Genomic DNA, 18,730 nt, shown 5'->3' with positions numbered 1-18,730 from the left:
ATGTGGTATCAGACATCAGTTGGTTATAATGATAATATACTATATGATGTGGTATCAGACATCAGTTGGTTGTAATAATAATAGACTATATGATGTGGTATCAGACATCAGTTGGTTGTAATAATAATAATAGACTATATGATGTGGTATCAGACATCAGTTGGTTGTAATAATAATATACTATATGATGTGGTATCAGACATCAGTTGGTTGTAATAATAATAACAGACTATATGATGTGGTATCAGACATCAGTTGGTTATAATGATAATATACTATATGATGTGGTATCAGACATCAGTTGGTTGTAATAATAATAGACTATATGATGTGGTATCAGACATCAGTTGGTTGTAATAATAATAGACTATATGATGTGGTATCAGACATCAGTTGGTTGTAATAATAATAATATACTATATGATGTGGCATCAGACATCAGTTGGTTATGATAATAATAATAATAATAATAATAAGACTATATGATGTGGTATCAGACATCAGTTGGTTGTAATAATAATAGACTATATGATGTGGTATCAGACATCAGTTGGTTGTAATAATAATAGACTATATGATGTGGTATCAGATATCAGTTGGTTGTAATAATAATAGACTATATGATGTGGTATCAGACATCAGTTGGTTGTAATAATAATAATAGACTATATGATGTGGTATCAGACATCAGTTGGTTATAATGATAATATACTATATGATGTGGTATCAGACATCAGTTGGTTGTAATAATAATAGACTATATGATGTGGTATCAGACATCAGTTGGTTGTAATAATAATAATAGACTATATGATGTGGTATCAGACATCAGTTGGTTGTAATAATAATAATAATAAGACTATATGATGTGGTATCAGACATCAGTTGGTTGTAATAATAATAATAGACTATATGATGTGGTATCAGACATCAGTTGGTTGTAATAATAATAGACTATATGATGTGGTATCAGACATCAGTTGGTTGTAATAATAATAATAGACTATATGATGTGGTATCAGACATCAGTTGGTTGTAATAATAATAATATACTATATGATGTGGTATCAGACATCAGTTGGTTGTAATAATAATAGTAGACTATATGATGTGGCATCAGACATCAGTTGGTTGTAATAATAATAATAGACTATATGATGTGGCATCAGACATCAGTTGGTTGTAATAATAATAATAATAGACTATATGATGTGGTATCAGACATCAGTTGGTTGTAATAATAATAGACTATATGATGTGGTATCAGACATCAGTTGGTTGTAATAATAATAATAATAATAATAATATGCCATTTAGAAGACGCTTTTATCCAAAGCGACTTACAGTCATGCGTGCATACATCTTTTGTGTATGGGTGGTCCCGGGGAACGAACCCACTACCTTGGCGTTACAAGTGCCGTGCTCTACCAGCTGAGCTACAGAGGACCACATAATAGACTATATGATGTGGTATCAGACATCAGTTGGTTGTAATAATAATAATAATAGACTATATGATGTGGTATCAGACATCAGTTGGTTGTAATAATAATAATAGACTATATGATGTGGTATCAGACATCAGTTGGTTGTAATAATAATAATAGACTATGATGTGGTATCAGACATCAGTTGGTTGTAAGAATAATAATATACTATATGATGTGGCATCAGACATCAGTTGGTTATGATAATAATAATAATAATAATAATAATAATACTATATGATGTGGTATCAGACATCAGTTGGTTGTAATAATAATAGACTATATGATGTGGTATCAGACATCAGTTGGTTGTAATAATAATAGACTATATGATGTGGTATCAGACATCAGTTGGTTGTAATAATAATAGACTATATGATGTGGTATCAGACATCAGTTGGTTGTAATAATAATAGACTATATGATGTGGTATCAGACATCAGTTGGTTGTAATAATAATAATAGACTATATGATGTGGTATCAGACATCAGTTGGTTGTAATAATAATAATAGACTATATGATGTGGTATCAGACATCAGTTGGTTGTAATAACAATAATATACTATATGATGTGTTATCAGACATCAGTTGGTTGTAATAATAATAATATACTATATGATGTGGCATCAGACATCAGTTGGTTATGATAATAAGAAGAAGAAGAAGAAGAAGAAGAAGAAGAAGAAGAAGAAGACTATATGATGTGGTATCAGACATCAGTTGGTTATAATAATAATAATAATAATATTAATAATAATAATAATAAGACTATATGATGTGGTATCAGACATCAGTTGGTTGTAATAATAATAGACTATATGATGTGGTATCAGACATCAGTTGGTTGTAATAATAATAATAGACTATATGATGTGGTATCAGACATCAGTTGGTTGTAATAATAATAATATACTATATGATGTGGTATCAGACATCAGTTGGTTGTAATAATAATAGTAGACTATATGATGTGGCATCAGACATCAGTTGGTTGTAATAATAATAATAGACTATATGATGTGGCATCAGACATCAGTTGGTTGTAATAATAATAATAATAGACTATATGATGTGGTATCAGACATCAGTTGGTTGTAATAATAATAGACTATATGATGTGGTATCAGACATCAGTTGGTTGTAATAATAATAATAATAATAATAATATGCCATTTAGAAGACGCTTTTATCCAAAGCGACTTACAGTCATGCGTGCATACATCTTTTGTGTATGGGTGGTCCCGGGGAACGAACCCACTACCTTGGCGTTACAAGTGCCGTGCTCTACCAGCTGAGCTACAGAGGACCACATAATAGACTATATGATGTGGTATCAGACATCAGTTGGTTGTAATAATAATAATAATAGACTATATGATGTGGTATCAGACATCAGTTGGTTGTAATAATAATAATAGACTATATGATGTGGTATCAGACATCAGTTGGTTGTAATAATAATAATAGACTTTGATGTGGTATCAGACATCAGTTGGTTGTAAGAATAATAATATACTATATGATGTGGCATCAGACATCAGTTGGTTATGATAATAATAATAATAATAATAATACTATATGATGTGGTATCAGATATCAGTTGGTTGTAATAATAATAGACTATATGATGTGGTATCAGACATCAGTTGGTTATAATAATAATAATAATAATAATAATAATAATAATAATAAGACTCTATGATGTGGTATCAGACATCAGTTGGTTGTAATAATAATAATAGACTATATGATGTGGTATCAGACATCAGTTGGTTATAATAATAATATACTATATGATGTGGTATCAGACATCAGTTGGTTGTAATAATAATAGACTATATGATGTGGTATCAGACATCAGTTGGTTGTAATAATAATAGACTATATGATGTGGTATCAGACATCAGTTGGTTGTAGTAATAATAGACTATATGATGTGGTATCAGACATCAGTTGGTTGTAATAATAATAATAGACTATATGATGTGGTATCAGACATCAGTTGGTTGTAATAATAATAATAGACTATATGATGTGGTATCAGACATCAGTTGGTTGTAATAACAATAATATACTATATGATGTGTTATCAGACATCAGTTGGTTGTAATAATAATAATATACTATATGATGTGGCATCAGACATCAGTTGGTTATGATAAGAAGAAGAAGAAGAAGAAGAAGAAGAAGAAGAAGAAGAAGAAGAAGAAGAAGAAGAAGACTATATGATGTGGTATCAGACATCAATTCGTTGTAATAATAATAGACTATATGATGTGGTATCAGACATCAGTTGGTTATAATAATAATAATAATAATAATTATAATAATAATAATAATAATAATAAGACTATATGATGTGGTATCAGACATCAGTTGGTTGTAATAATAATAGACTATATGATGTGGTATCAGACATCAGTTGGTTATAATAATAATATACTATATGATGTGGTATCAGACATCAGTTGGTTGTAATAATAATAGACTATATGATGTGGTATCAGACATCAGTTGGTTGTAATAATAATAGACTATATGATGTGGTATCAGACATCAGTTGGTTGTAATAATAATAATAGACTATATGATGTGGTATCAGACATCAGTTGGTTGTAATAACAATAATATACTATATGATGTGTTATCAGACATCAGTTGGTTGTAATAATAATAATATACTATATGATGGGGCATCAGACATCAGTTGGTTATGATAATAATAATAATAATAATAATAATAATAATAATAATAATAATAATAATAAGACTATATGATGTGGTATCAGACATCAGTTGGTTATAATAATAATAATAATATTAATAATAAGACTATATGATGTGGTATCAGACATCAGTTGGTTGTAATAATAATAGACTATATGATGAGGTATCAGACATCAGTTGGTTGTAATAATAATAGACTATATGATGTGGTATCAGACATCAGTTGGTTGTAATAATAATAGACTATATGATGTGGTATCAGACATCAGTTGGTTGTAATAATAATAATAGACTATATGATGTGGTATCAGACATCAGTTGGTTGTAATAATAATAATAATATACTATATGATGTGGTATCAGACATCAGTTGGTTATAATAATAATATACTATATGATGTGGTATCAGACATCAGTTGGTTGTAATAATAATAATAGACTATATGATGTGGTATCAGACATCAGTTGGTTGTAGTAATAATAGACTATATGATGTGGTATCAGACATCAGTTGGTTATAATAATAATATACTATATGATGTGGTATCAGACATCAGTTGGTTGTAATAATAATAGACTATATGATGTGGTATCAGACATCAGTTGGTTGTAATAATAATAATAGACTATATGATGTGGTATCAGACATCAGTTGGTTGTAATAATAATAATATACTATATGATGTGGTATCAGACATCAGTTGGTTGTAATAATAATAGACTATATGATGTGGTATCAGACATCAGTTGGTTGTAGTAATAATAGACTATATGATGTGGTATCAGACATCAGTTGGTTGTAATAATAATAGACTATATGATGAGGTATCAGACATCAGTTGGTTGTAATAATAATAGACTATATGATGTGGTATCAGACATCAGTTGGTTGTAATAATAATAGACTATATGATGTGGTATCAGACATCAGTTGGTTGTAATAATAATAATAGACTATATGATGTGGTATCAGACATCAGTTGGTTGTAATAATAATAATAATATACTATATGATGTGGTATCAGACATCAGTTGGTTATAATAATAATATACTATATGATGTGGTATCAGACATCAGTTGGTTGTAATAATAATAATAGACTATATGATGTGGTATCAGACATCAGTTGGTTGTAGTAATAATAGACTATATGATGTGGTATCAGACATCAGTTGGTTATAATAATAATATACTATATGATGTGGTATCAGACATCAGTTGGTTGTAATAATAATAGACTATATGATGTGGTATCAGACATCAGTTGGTTGTAATAATAATAATAGACTATATGATGTGGTATCAGACATCAGTTGGTTGTAATAATAATAATATACTATATGATGTGGTATCAGACATCAGTTGGTTGTAGTAATAATAGACTATATGATGTGGTATCAGACATCAGTTGGTTGTAATAATAATAGACTATATGATGTGGTATCAGACATCAGTTGGTTGTAATAATAATAATAGACTATATTATGTGGTATCAGACATCAGTTGGTTGAAATAATAATAGACTATATGATGTGGTATCAGACATCAGTTGGTTATAATAATAATATACTATATGATGTGGTATCAGACATCAGTTGGTTGTAATAATAATAGACTATATGATGTGGTATCAGACATCAGTTGGTTGTAATAATAATAATAGACTATATGATGTGGTATCAGACATCAGTTGGTTGTAATAATAATAATATACTATATGATGTGGTATCAGACATCAGTTGGTTGTAATAATAATAGACTATATGATGTGGTATCAGACATCAGTTGGTTGTAATAATAATAATAATATACTATATGATGTGGTATCAGACATCAGTTGGTTATAATAATAATATACTATATGATGTGGTATCAGACATCAGTTGGTTGTAATAATAATAATAGACTATATGATGTGGTATCAGACATCAGTTGGTTGTAGTAATAATAGACTATATGATGTGGTATCAGACATCAGTTGGTTATAATAATAATATACTATATGATGTGGTATCAGACATCAGTTGGTTGTAATAATAATAGACTATATGATGTGGTATCAGACATCAGTTGGTTGTAATAATAATAATAGACTATATGATGTGGTATCAGACATCAGTTGGTTGTAATAATAATAATATACTATATGATGTGGTATCAGACATCAGTTGGTTGTAATAATAATAGACTATATGATGTGGTATCAGACATCAGTTGGTTGTAGTAATAATAGACTATATGATGTGGTATCAGACATCAGTTGGTTGTAATAATAATAGACTATATGATGAGGTATCAGCCATCAGTTGGTTGTAATAATAATAGACTATATGATGTGGTATCAGACATCAGTTGGTTGTAATAATAATAGACTATATGATGTGGTATCAGACATCAGTTGGTTGTAATAATAATAATAGACTATATGATGTGGTATCAGACATCAGTTGGTTGTAATAATAATAATAATATACTATATGATGTGGTATCAGACATCAGTTGGTTATAATAATAATATACTATATGATGTGGTATCAGACATCAGATGGTTGTAATAATAATAATAGACTATATGATGTGGTATCAGACATCAGTTGGTTGTAGTAATAATAGACTATATGATGTGGTATCAGACATCAGTTGGTTATAATAATAATATACTATATGATGTGGTATCAGACATCAGTTGGTTGTAATAATAATAGACTATATGATGTGGTATCAGACATCAGTTGGTTGTAATAATAATAATAGACTATATGATGTGGTATCAGACATCAGTTGGTTGTAATAATAATAATATACTATATGATGTGGTATCAGACATCAGTTGGTTGTAATAATAATAGACTATATGATGTGGTATCAGACATCAGTTGGTTGTAGTAATAATAGACTATATGATGTGGTATCAGACATCAGTTGGTTGTAATAATAATAGACTATATGATGTGGTATCAGACATCAGTTGGTTGTAATAATAATAATAGACTATATTATGTGGTATCAGACATCAGTTGGTTGAAATAATAATAGACTATATGATGTGGTATCAGACATCAGTTGGTTATAATAATAATATACTATATGATGTGGTATCAGACATCAGTTGGTTGTAATAATAATAGACTATATGATGTGGTATCAGACATCAGTTGGTTGTAATAATAATAATAGACTATATGATGTGGTATCAGACATCAGTTGGTTGTAATAATAATAATATACTATATGATGTGGTATCAGACATCAGTTGGTTGTAATAATAATAGACTATATGATGTGGTATCAGACATCAGTTGGTTGTAGTAATAATAGACTATATGATGTGGTATCAGACATCAGTTGGTTGTAATAATAATAGACTATATGATGTGGTATCAGACATCAGTTGGTTGTAATAATAATAATAATAATAATAATAATATGCCATTTAGAAGACGCTTTTATCCAAAGCGACTTACAGTCATGCGTGCATACATCTTTTGTGTATGGGTGGTCCCGGGGAACGAACCCACTACCTTGGCGTTACAAGTGCCGTGCTCTACCAGCTGAGCTACAGAGGACCACATAATAGACTATATGATGTGGTATCAGACATCAGTTGGTTGTAATAATAATAATAGACTATATGATGTGGTATCAGACATCAGTTGGTTGTAATAATAATAATAGACTATGATGTGGTATCAGACATCAGTTGGTTGTAATAATAATAATAGACTATATGATGTGGTATCAGACATCAGTTGGTTGTAATAACAATAATATACTATATGATGTGTTATCAGACATCAGTTGGTTGGTTATAATAATAATAGACTATATGATGTGGTATCAGACATCAGTTGGTTGTAAGAATAATAATATACTATATGATGTGGCATCAGACATCAGTTGGTTATGATAATAATAATAATAATAATAATAATAATAATACTATATGATGTGGTATCAGACATCAGTTGGTTGTAATAATAATAGACTATATGATGTGGTATCAGACATCAGTTGGTTATAATAATAATAATAATAATAATAATAATAATAATAATAATAATAATAATAATAATAAGACTCTATGATGTGGTATCAGACATCAGTTGGTTGTAATAATAATAATAGACTATATGATGTGGTATCAGACATCAGTTGGTTATAATAATAATATACTATATGATGTGGTATCAGACATCAGTTGGTTGTAATAATAATAGACTATATGATGTGGTATCAGACATCAGTTGGTTGTAATAATAATAGACTATATGATGTGGTATCAGACATCAGTTGGTTGTAGTAATAATAGACTATATGATGTGGTATCAGACATCAGTTGGTTGTAATAATAATAATAGACTATATGATGTGGTATCAGACATCAGTTGGTTGTAATAATAATAATAGACTATATGATGTGGTATCAGACATCAGTTGGTTGTAATAACAATAATATACTATATGATGTGTTATCAGACATCAGTTGGTTGTAATAATAATAATATACTATATGATGTGGCATCAGACATCAGTTGGTTATGAGAAGAAGAAGAAGAAGAAGAAGAAGAAGAAGAAGAAGAAGAAGAAGAAGAAGACTATATGATGTGGTATCAGACATCAGTTGGTTGTAATAATAATAGACTATATGATGTGGTATCAGACATCAGTTGGTTGTAATAATAATAGACTATATGATGTGGTATCAGACATCAGTTGGTTGTAATAATAATAGACTATATGATGTGGTATCAGACATCAGTTGGTTGTAATAATAATAATAGACTATATGATGTGGTATCAGACATCAGTTGGTTGTAATAATAATAATATACTATATGATGTGGTATCAGACATCAGTTGGTTATAATAATAATATACTATATGATGTGGTATCAGACATCAGTTGGTTGTAACAATAATAATAGACTATATGATGTGGTATCAGACATCAGTTGGTTGTAGTAATAATAGACTATATAATGTGGTATCAGACATCAGTTGGTTGTAATAATAATAGACTATATGATGTGGTATCAGACATCAGTTGGTTGTAATAATAATAATAGACTATATGATGTGGTATCAGACATCAGTTGGTTGTAATAATAATAGACTATATGATGTGGTATCAGACATCAGTTGGTTGTAATAATAATAGACTATATGATGTGGTATCAGACATCAGTTGGTTATAATAATAATATACTATATGATGTGGTATCAGACATCAGTTGGTTGTAATAATAATAATAGACTATATGATGTGGTATCAGACATCAGTTGGTTGTAATAATAATATACTATGATGTGGTATCAGACATCAATTGGTTGTAATAATAATAGACTATATGATGTGGTATCAGACATCAGTTGGTTGTAATAATAATAATAGACTATATGATGTGGTATCAGACATCAGTTGGTTGTAATAATAATAATATACTATATGATGTGGTATCAGACATCAGTTGGTTGTAATAATAATAGTAGACTATATGATGTGGCATCAGACATCAGTTGGTTGTAATAATAATAATAGACTATATGATGTGGCATCAGACATCAGTTGGTTGTAATAATAATAATAATAGACTATATGATGTGGTATCAGACATCAGTTGGTTGTAATAATAATAGACTATATGATGTGGTATCAGACATCAGTTGGTTGTAATAATAATAATAATAATAATAATATGCCATTTAGAAGACGCTTTTATCCAAAGCGACTTACAGTCATGCGTGCATACATCTTTTGTGTATGGGTGGTCCCGGGGAACGAACCCACTACCTTGGCGTTACAAGTGCCGTGCTCTACCAGCTGAGCTACAGAGGACCACATAATAGACTATATGATGTGGTATCAGACATCAGTTGGTTGTAATAATAATAATAATAGACTATATGATGTGGTATCAGACATCAGTTGGTTGTAATAATAATAATAGACTATATGATGTGGTATCAGACATCAGTTGGTTGTAATAATAATAATAGACTTTGATGTGGTATCAGACATCAGTTGGTTGTAAGAATAATAATATACTATATGATGTGGCATCAGACATCAGTTGGTTATGATAATAATAATAATAATAATAATACTATATGATGTGGTATCAGACATCAGTTGGTTGTAATAATAATAGACTATATGATGTGGTATCAGACATCAGTTGGTTATAATAATAATAATAATAATAATAATAATAATAATAAGACTCTATGATGTGGTATCAGACATCAGTTGGTTGTAATAATAATAATAGACTATATGATGTGGTATCAGACATCAGTTGGTTATAATAATAATATACTATATGATGTGGTATCAGACATCAGTTGGTTGTAATAATAATAGACTATATGATGTGGTATCAGACATCAGTTGGTTGTAATAATAATAGACTATATGATGTGGTATCAGACATCAGTTGGTTGTAGTAATAATAGACTATATGATGTGGTATCAGACATCAGTTGGTTGTAATAATAATAATAGACTATATGATGTGGTATCAGACATCAGTTGGTTGTAATAATAATAATAGACTATATGATGTGGTATCAGACATCAGTTGGTTGTAATAACAATAATATACTATATGATGTGTTATCAGACATCAGTTGGTTGTAATAATAATAATATACTATATGATGTGGCATCAGACATCAGTTGGTTATGATAAGAAGAAGAAGAAGAAGAAGAAGAAGAAGAAGAAGAAGAAGAAGAAGAAGAAGAAGAAGAAGAAGAAGAAGAAGAAGAAGAAGAAGAAGAAGAAGACTATATGATGTGGTATCAGACATCAGTTGGTTATAATAATAATAATAATATTAATAATAATAATAATAAGACTATATGATGTGGTATCAGACATCAGTTGGTTGTAATAATAATAGACTATATGATGTGGTATCAGACATCAGTTGGTTGTAATAATAATAATAGACTATATGATGTGGTATCAGACATCAGTTGGTTGTAATAATAATAATATACTATATGATGTGGTATCAGACATCAGTTGGTTATAATAATAATATACTATATGATGTGGTATCAGACATCAGTTGGTTGTAATAATAATAATAGACTATATGATGTGGTATCAGACATCAGTTGGTTGTAGTAATAATAGACTATATAATGTGGTATCAGACATCAGTTGGTTGTAATAATAATAGACTATATGATGTGGTATCAGACATCAGTTGGTTGTAATAATAATAATAGACTATATGATGTGGTATCAGACATCAGTTGGTTGTAATAATAATATACTATGATGTGGTATCAGACATCAATTGGTTGTAATAATAATAGACTATATGATGTGGTATCAGACATCAGTTGGTTGTAATAATAATAATAGACTATATGATGTGGTATCAGACATCAGTTGGTTGTAATAATAATAATATACTATATGATGTGGTATCAGACATCAGTTGGTTGTAATAATAATAGTAGACTATATGATGTGGCATCAGACATCAGTTGGTTGTAATAATAATAATAGACTATATGATGTGGCATCAGACATCAGTTGGTTGTAATAATAATAGACTATATGATGTGGTATCATAGATATTTGAATTAGATCAGTCAGTACTTTTTACATCCTTGTAGATAAACAGACGGAAAAAGGGACTTAGAAAACATCTACCAGAAAAAGTCTCAAAAGGTAGAAACACAATCATGTTGAAGACCCCCGACAACTAATATCAACACTCATATTTAGTTTAAGAAATATTAATTTGGTTACCTCACATATCTTTAAGATATGTTCTAATTATTGTGTTCAATAGTCACATGTACAGGGTTGCAGGTGTTATTGCAGGGTGAACACCTTAGGCTCTGAGCTCCAGCATGCTGGACTAGTTATAATTGTTGTTTTTTAAAGAGAAATAGTTTTTCCATACATAATAACTGTAGCAGTGATGAATGACCCTTGGGGGGGGGGGGGGGGGGGGGCAGAGCAGAGTCCGTTGAGGGGGTGGGGGAGAAATGTCCATAGAGGGAGTGGCCTGGCGGGTAGGAGCGAATCCCCGAGCCAACAAGGTACAAATCTGTCGTTCTGCAAGGCATTTCACCCCTAACAAGTACTGCGCCCCGGGCGCCGATGACTTGGATACTGATTCATTCAGAGGAGTTGGGTTTAGGGCTGGGCAACATGGCCAAAATATCATATCACGGTATTTTTCACGGTATTTGATGTTGTAGAATAATACAAGTTCTAAATGTGGTGATAAGTAGTGTGTGGCCCCCTAGGGTAGCAACACATACATTATAAATGTGTTCAATGATTCTCTCTCCACTCTGATTGTTTTAAATTCAAAAATCATTTTTTCATCAATTTCTGCATTTCCTTCACTCATTTGAGATCATTTCTACACTACCGCATAGGGCTGCACGATATGGGCAACCAATATATGCCTTATGCTTTTACCAAATGTTGACATTGCGATTTGACTTGCGATTTAGAGCAAAACACTTGGGTGAACTGTTGGAATCGTGGTAAAAACAATGATTTGTCTAATTCTATAGTTAGAATATAATAGTGGATACTTTGAATGCAGTGTTGTTTGACATGACAACAAATGAAAATGCCAGGGAGGGGTTATTGTGACAGGGTAGGAACCAAAGTGTTGGTCAGTGTTTCCTAGGAGACCCTATAATCTTTGGCTACATTTAATTGTCTCTTAGCTACTTAATGTAGATAACATATTCATACTTCGACTATTCCTCTTTGATTTAGAAGATACTGTGGCACAAACAACATGCTGATTTAGGCCTACACCATCACTGGTATTACCAGGCTGTATAGCTAGCTACGTTTGACTCAATATATTGATTAGCTAGCTAGCTAGCTTTGCTAACTAGCGATTAGCATAAGTGGCTAACACGACATAGCCACAACTTGCTAAGAAAAGACAAACTGGCTGTTTGCAGATGTAAGAAACGTAAAGTAATATTGTGTAATTATAGAACGCTGGTGGATTTTCTATTAAGAAGCAAAGTGAAAACAGCATCATAGTCATCAACATTGTTGCATGTGCTGCATTGGACCACGCAGACTGAACGCAAGTGCCTCCTGGTCGAGCAACAACACATGCGCTCCTTGAGTGACCGGGAGCGGGGCTAGGTCTGTGTGTGGAAAGCGGCATGGAGTGACCGGGAGCGGGGCTAGGTCTGGGTGTGGAAAGCGGCATGGAGTGACCGGGAGCGGGGCTAGGTCTGGGTGTGGAAAGCGGCATGGAGTGACCGGGAGCGGGGCTAGGTCTGGGTGTGGAAAGCGGCATGGAGTGACCGGGAGCGGGGCTAGGTCTGGGTGTGGAAAGCGGCATGGAGTGACCGGGAGCGGGGCTAGGTCTGGGTGTGGAAAGCGGCATGGAGTGACCGGGAGCGGGGCTAGGTCTGGGTGTGGAAAGCGGCATGGAGTGACCGGGAGCGGGGCTAGGTCTGGGTGTGGAAAGCGGCATGGAGTGACCGGGAGCGGGGCTAGGTCTGGGTGTGGAAAGCGGCATGGAGTGACCGGGAGCGGGGCTAGGTCTGGGTGTGGAAAGCGGCATGGAGTGACCGGGAGCGGGGCTAGGTCTGGGTGTGGAAAGCGGCATGGAGAGAGAGATGACTCATTTGTTGTGTTTTTTTTTTTACATCAATATCCATTGGAATCTGTCCATGCGTTCATGTTGTAGCTTTAGAGTGACTCTCCAGTCTCCTTTCACCTCATGTCGATGACATCACCACTTCCAATCAAACCAACTCCTTGAATAATAATAAATAATAATATGCCATTTAGCAGACGCTTTTATCCAAAGCGATTTACAGTCATGCGTGCATACATTTTTGTGTATGGGTGGTCCCGGGGATCGAACCCACTACCTTGGCGTTACAAGCGCCGTGCTCTACCAGCTGAGCTACAGAGGACCATTGAAGTTTGCATTTGTCTATTAAACACTACTTTCAAGTTCATATTTTGTTCCCTTCAGTGTGTTACAATACTTTACTGTATTTATTTATATATATATTTATATTACACTGTAACGCCCCGGTATTGTGTTCAGTGTTCGTGGGTGTGTCATTGTTCTCATGGGTGCTAGCAGGGGTTAAATATGCCAGGACAGATGGAAAGGTTGGGGTGGGGTGTATGATGGGTAATCCCGCGGGGTTTTGAAATGCTTAAATAGGGGTTACTGTCTCATCTCTCTCTCTTTCTATTCGGGATCCTGATCCGCTCCGATGAGCCTGCCACTTAACTTGACATTGTGTATTTGTGTACGTTCGGAATTTAGCGGCGTGGGCTGCGGCCTGAACAATAGCCCAGTTTAGGAATAAACCTGTGTTCTGCCCTGCACACCTGGTGTCCGTCTTTTCTTCCTTTATGACCCAGCTTGGGTCATTGCAATACTTTACTGTATTTATATATCGCTTTTCAACAGGAAAAGTTCAAAAATCACTGGAGGACGCCATGAACAATTCCTAGAGTACAAAAACATATTCAAGTGTAGAATGCCGTTTTAAATTCACACATTAGTTCAACAATTGCAGAGTTTGTGCCCCGGTTTTTAAGATAGTACTCACTGTATTTACTGGTGTTAATCAGATCTCCAGTCTTCTGTTCTTCTTCGTCCTCCTCTAATGTGACAGTAATCTCCCCTTCCTCGTTAACTCCAAAAACGTCTTCCTCTTCTTTCACTGTGACAGTAACCTCCTCCTCCTTCATTCCAAAAACGGCATCCTCCTCTTTTACTCTGAACGCGTCTTCCTCTTCTTTTACTGTAACATCTTCCTCCTCTTTCACTCTGAACGCGTCTTCCTCTTCTTTCACTCTGAACGCGTCTTCCTCTTCTTTCACTCTGAACGCGTCTTCCTCTTCTTTCACTGTAACGTCTTTCTCTTCTTCTTTCACGGTAACAGCTTCACCCTCTACTTGTTTTTGTATTGTAACTTCCTCCTCCTCTTTCACTAGAGCTTCTTTCTCCGTCCAGCAGACCTCCTCTTCTTTAGCAGGAGGAGAGTAGCTTAGTGAGCTCATGGTCGGGGATGTTAGCTAGCTAGGCTAGTGCTAACTTAACCAGCCAGCTAGCTGACCAATAACAACGTAAATATGAAAGTAAATGTGGTAACCTAGCTAGTTGTTTCCACAGAACTGTGTTTAAAACATATTGGCAATAAACAACGAAATTGTCTAAAGAGCTTGAACGTTTCGACTATGTTAGCTAGCAAGCTACCGAGGAGGCTGCAGTTGTTGAAAAAGCGTCCCGTCCACTAGATTAAACGTCACGAAAGCAGCATCACCTGAAAGATGCACATCGCCATCTACTGACTGGAGGGGGTAACGCAGTTTAGGGAAACGTTTTTTTTTCTTCTCAATTTTGAATAGAATATTATAGAATAGAATACAGTATATACATATGAGATGAGTAGTGCAATATATGTAAACATTATTAAAGTGACTAGTTATTGTTACCCTTGATAAAGATGAGCAAAAAGTACTGTATAAAATAAATAAACTTTACCCAGTACCAGGATATTTTAGCCCAAAACCTGGTTGCCTCTGTCAGAAGGCTGAAACTTGGCCACAAGTGGATCTTCCAGCAAGACAGTAACCCCAAGCACACATCAAAATCCACAAAGAAATGGTTAATTGGGCACAAAATCAACATTTTTCAATGGCCATCTCAGTCTTCGGACTTGAACTCCATTGAAAACCTGTGGTTTGAATTGAAGAGGGGCAGTCCATAAGAACAGACGAAGGATATCAAGGATCTGGAAAGATTCTGTACGGGAGGAATGGTCTAAGATCCCTCCCAATGTGTTCTCCAATCTCATAAAACATTTGAGTGTTGCTCTCCTCCCAAGGGGAGAGGGCTGGAGTATTGAAAACATGGGTGGGAATAATTTAGACCCCCTACCTGTTGAGAATTACGTGTTGAACAAAATCTCTTTCTCTGAGCAGTTGTATTAGTATAAAATATAATTTCATCTTTTGTTGTTGCATACAATATACAGTAGCTCAGTATTTGAATTATTTATTTTATAGAGTCGTTTTTGCTCATCTTTATCAAGGGTGCCAATAAGTTTGTCTCTCACTGGACCTCTGTACTGCTCCTCCGTACCGCTCCTCCGTACTGCTCCTCCGTACCGCTCCTCCGTACCGCTCCTCCGTACCGCTTCTCCGTACTGCACCTCCGTACCGCTCCTCCGTACCGCTCCTCCGTACCGCTCCTCCGTACCGCTCCTCCGTACCGCTCCTCCGTACCGCTCCTCCATACCGCTCCTCCATACCGCACCTCCATACCGCACCTCCATACCGCTCCTCCATACCGCTCCTCCATACCGCACCTCCATACCGCACCTCCATACCGCTCCTCCATACCGCTCCTCCATACCGCTCCTCCATACCGCACCTCCATACCGCTCCTCCATACTGCTCCTCCATACTGCTCCTTCATACCGCACCTCCATACCGCTCCTCCATACCGCTCCTCCATACTGCTCCTCCATACTGCTCCTCCATACCGCTCCTCCATACCGCTCCTCCATACTGTACCTCCATACCGCTCCTCCATACCGCTCCTCCATACTGTACCTCCATACTGCTCCTCCATACCGCTCCTCCCACCGCTCCTCCCACCGCTCCTCCGTACCGCACCTCCATACTGCTCCTCCATGGTGTAACAATACATCATATACAGCACCAGTCAAAAGTTTGGACACACCTACTCATTCAAAGGGTTTTTCTTTATTTTTAGAAGACATCAACACATGCGAAATCATGTGGTAAACAAAAAAAGTGTTTTACAAATTAAAATATATTTTATATATGAGATTCTCCACCCTTTGCCTCGATGACGGCTTTGCACCCTCTCGGAACATTCACGCTGGTAGTGAATGTTTTTTCATGTCAACCACTTGTTGGTATCAGGACAACGTCGTCACATTTTCATATTCATTTAGCTTGATGAGTACTACACGAATTATCTAAATTAAAAACAAAACTACTAAATTCAAAGAGTTTTTGAAGTTTATCATTAAGAAATGCACATGCGTTTTATATATCCATTTAACCACTTACATTTTTGCAATATCCAAATCATAATAAAACACATTTAAGGGTTTATCCTTGTATCCAATCACCAAGTTCATAATCAAAATAAAAATACACATTTTATGAATTGTAATCTGAATGTAGATATGACCATGTCTTGAGATGAAAAATAAAAAACAGATGTAGGCCTATTTTTGAGGAAACATTCATATATATACAATTTAGTTTTGTGTTGCACGAAACAAAAACACTAATTCTCAGTCAAAAACATAAGTCAGAACACAGCCTCTCTCTGGTCCTCTGTAGCTCAGCTGGTAGAGCACGGCGCTTGTAACGCCAAGGTAGTGGGTTCGATCCCCGGGACCACCCATACACAAAAATGTATGCACGCATGACTGTAAGTCGCTTTGGATAAAAGCGTCTGCTAAATGGCATATTATTATTATTATTATATTCTCTCATGTGATTTCAGGTCCTCTGACTGGGAAAACGTCTTTCCACACAGGGAGCAGTGGTAGGTCTTCTCCTCCTGTCTTCTCCATTTCAGGTCTGCTGAGCGCAAACTTCAACGTTGCGTTTACTGTGAACACTGAGGCTCGTTTTAAGTTACAGTGGCCAAGTAGGCTACTGTGGCTATTTGATCATAATTACACTTACATTTTAGTCATTTAGCAGACGCTCTTATCCAAAGCGACGTACAGTTAGTGAGTGCATACATGTTTTTTTTTTTGTTTTTTTTTTTCATATGAACCCACATGTGTAATATATGTGTAATATGCCATTTAACAGACGCTTTTATCCAAAGCGACTTACAGTCATGCGTGCATACATTTTACATATGGGTGGGGGAATCGAACCCACTACCCTGGCTTTACAAGCGCCACGCTCTACCAACTGAGCTACAAAGGACCACATCTGTTGGGACTGATGCATGCTCAATTCTGAGGATGTTAAACCCACAAGTTAACAAAATGCAGAATTCAGTTTTTTTCATGCAGGAAAAATATATAAAAACGCATAAGCAATATCTTGCTGCGTTTTGTAAATGTTTACCAAAATGCTTCTTATTGTAATTTCTGCATCAGACTATGTGTAGCTACTTGGTACTGTTCTTGGTGTAGCCAGCTGACTGTTCTCGGTGTAGCCAGCCTGACTGTTCTCGGTGTAGCCAGCCTGACTGTTCTCGGTGTAGCCAGCCTGACTGTTCTCAGTGTAGCCAGCTGACTGTTCTCCAGGTGTAGCCAGCCTGACTGTTCTTGGTGTAGCCAGCTGACTGTTCTCGGTGTAGCCAGCCTGACTGTTCTCGGTGTAGCCAGCCTGACTGTTCTCGGTGTAGCCAGCCTGACTGTTCTCGGTGTAGCCAGCCTGACTGTTCTCGGTGTAGCCAGCCTGACTGTTCTCGGTGTAGCCAGCTGACTGTTCTCGGTGTAGCCAGCTGACTGTTCTCGGTGTAGCCAG

At 34.8% G+C, this 18,730-nt stretch overlaps 1 protein-coding gene across 1 annotated transcript in view; it reads right to left on the bottom strand.

Annotated features, from left to right (window-relative positions):
- The window catches only part of LOC311121933 (uncharacterized protein), a gene marked incomplete at both ends in the record, with an annotated part of 145,735 nt that extends 128,929 nt beyond the window's left edge, over window positions 1-16,806 (bottom strand). Inside the window, 2 exons of the mRNA XM_084196363.1 lie at window positions 14,803-15,222; window positions 16,341-16,806. Coding sequence (XP_084052489.1) covers window positions 14,803-15,222; window positions 16,341-16,806 — 886 coding nt within the window. The remainder of the gene's footprint in view (window positions 1-14,802; window positions 15,223-16,340) is intronic.
- Between the last annotated feature and the right edge of the window lie 1,924 nt (window positions 16,807-18,730).

This window comes from Coregonus lavaretus, assembly GCF_964263955.1.
Source record: "Coregonus lavaretus genome assembly, contig: HAP1_SCAFFOLD_853, whole genome shotgun sequence".
In the NCBI taxonomy this organism is placed as follows: Eukaryota; Metazoa; Chordata; class Actinopteri; order Salmoniformes; family Salmonidae; genus Coregonus; species Coregonus lavaretus.
The sequence above is the reverse complement of the archived record's forward strand: the minus strand, read 5'-3'. Positions and strand labels throughout refer to the sequence as shown.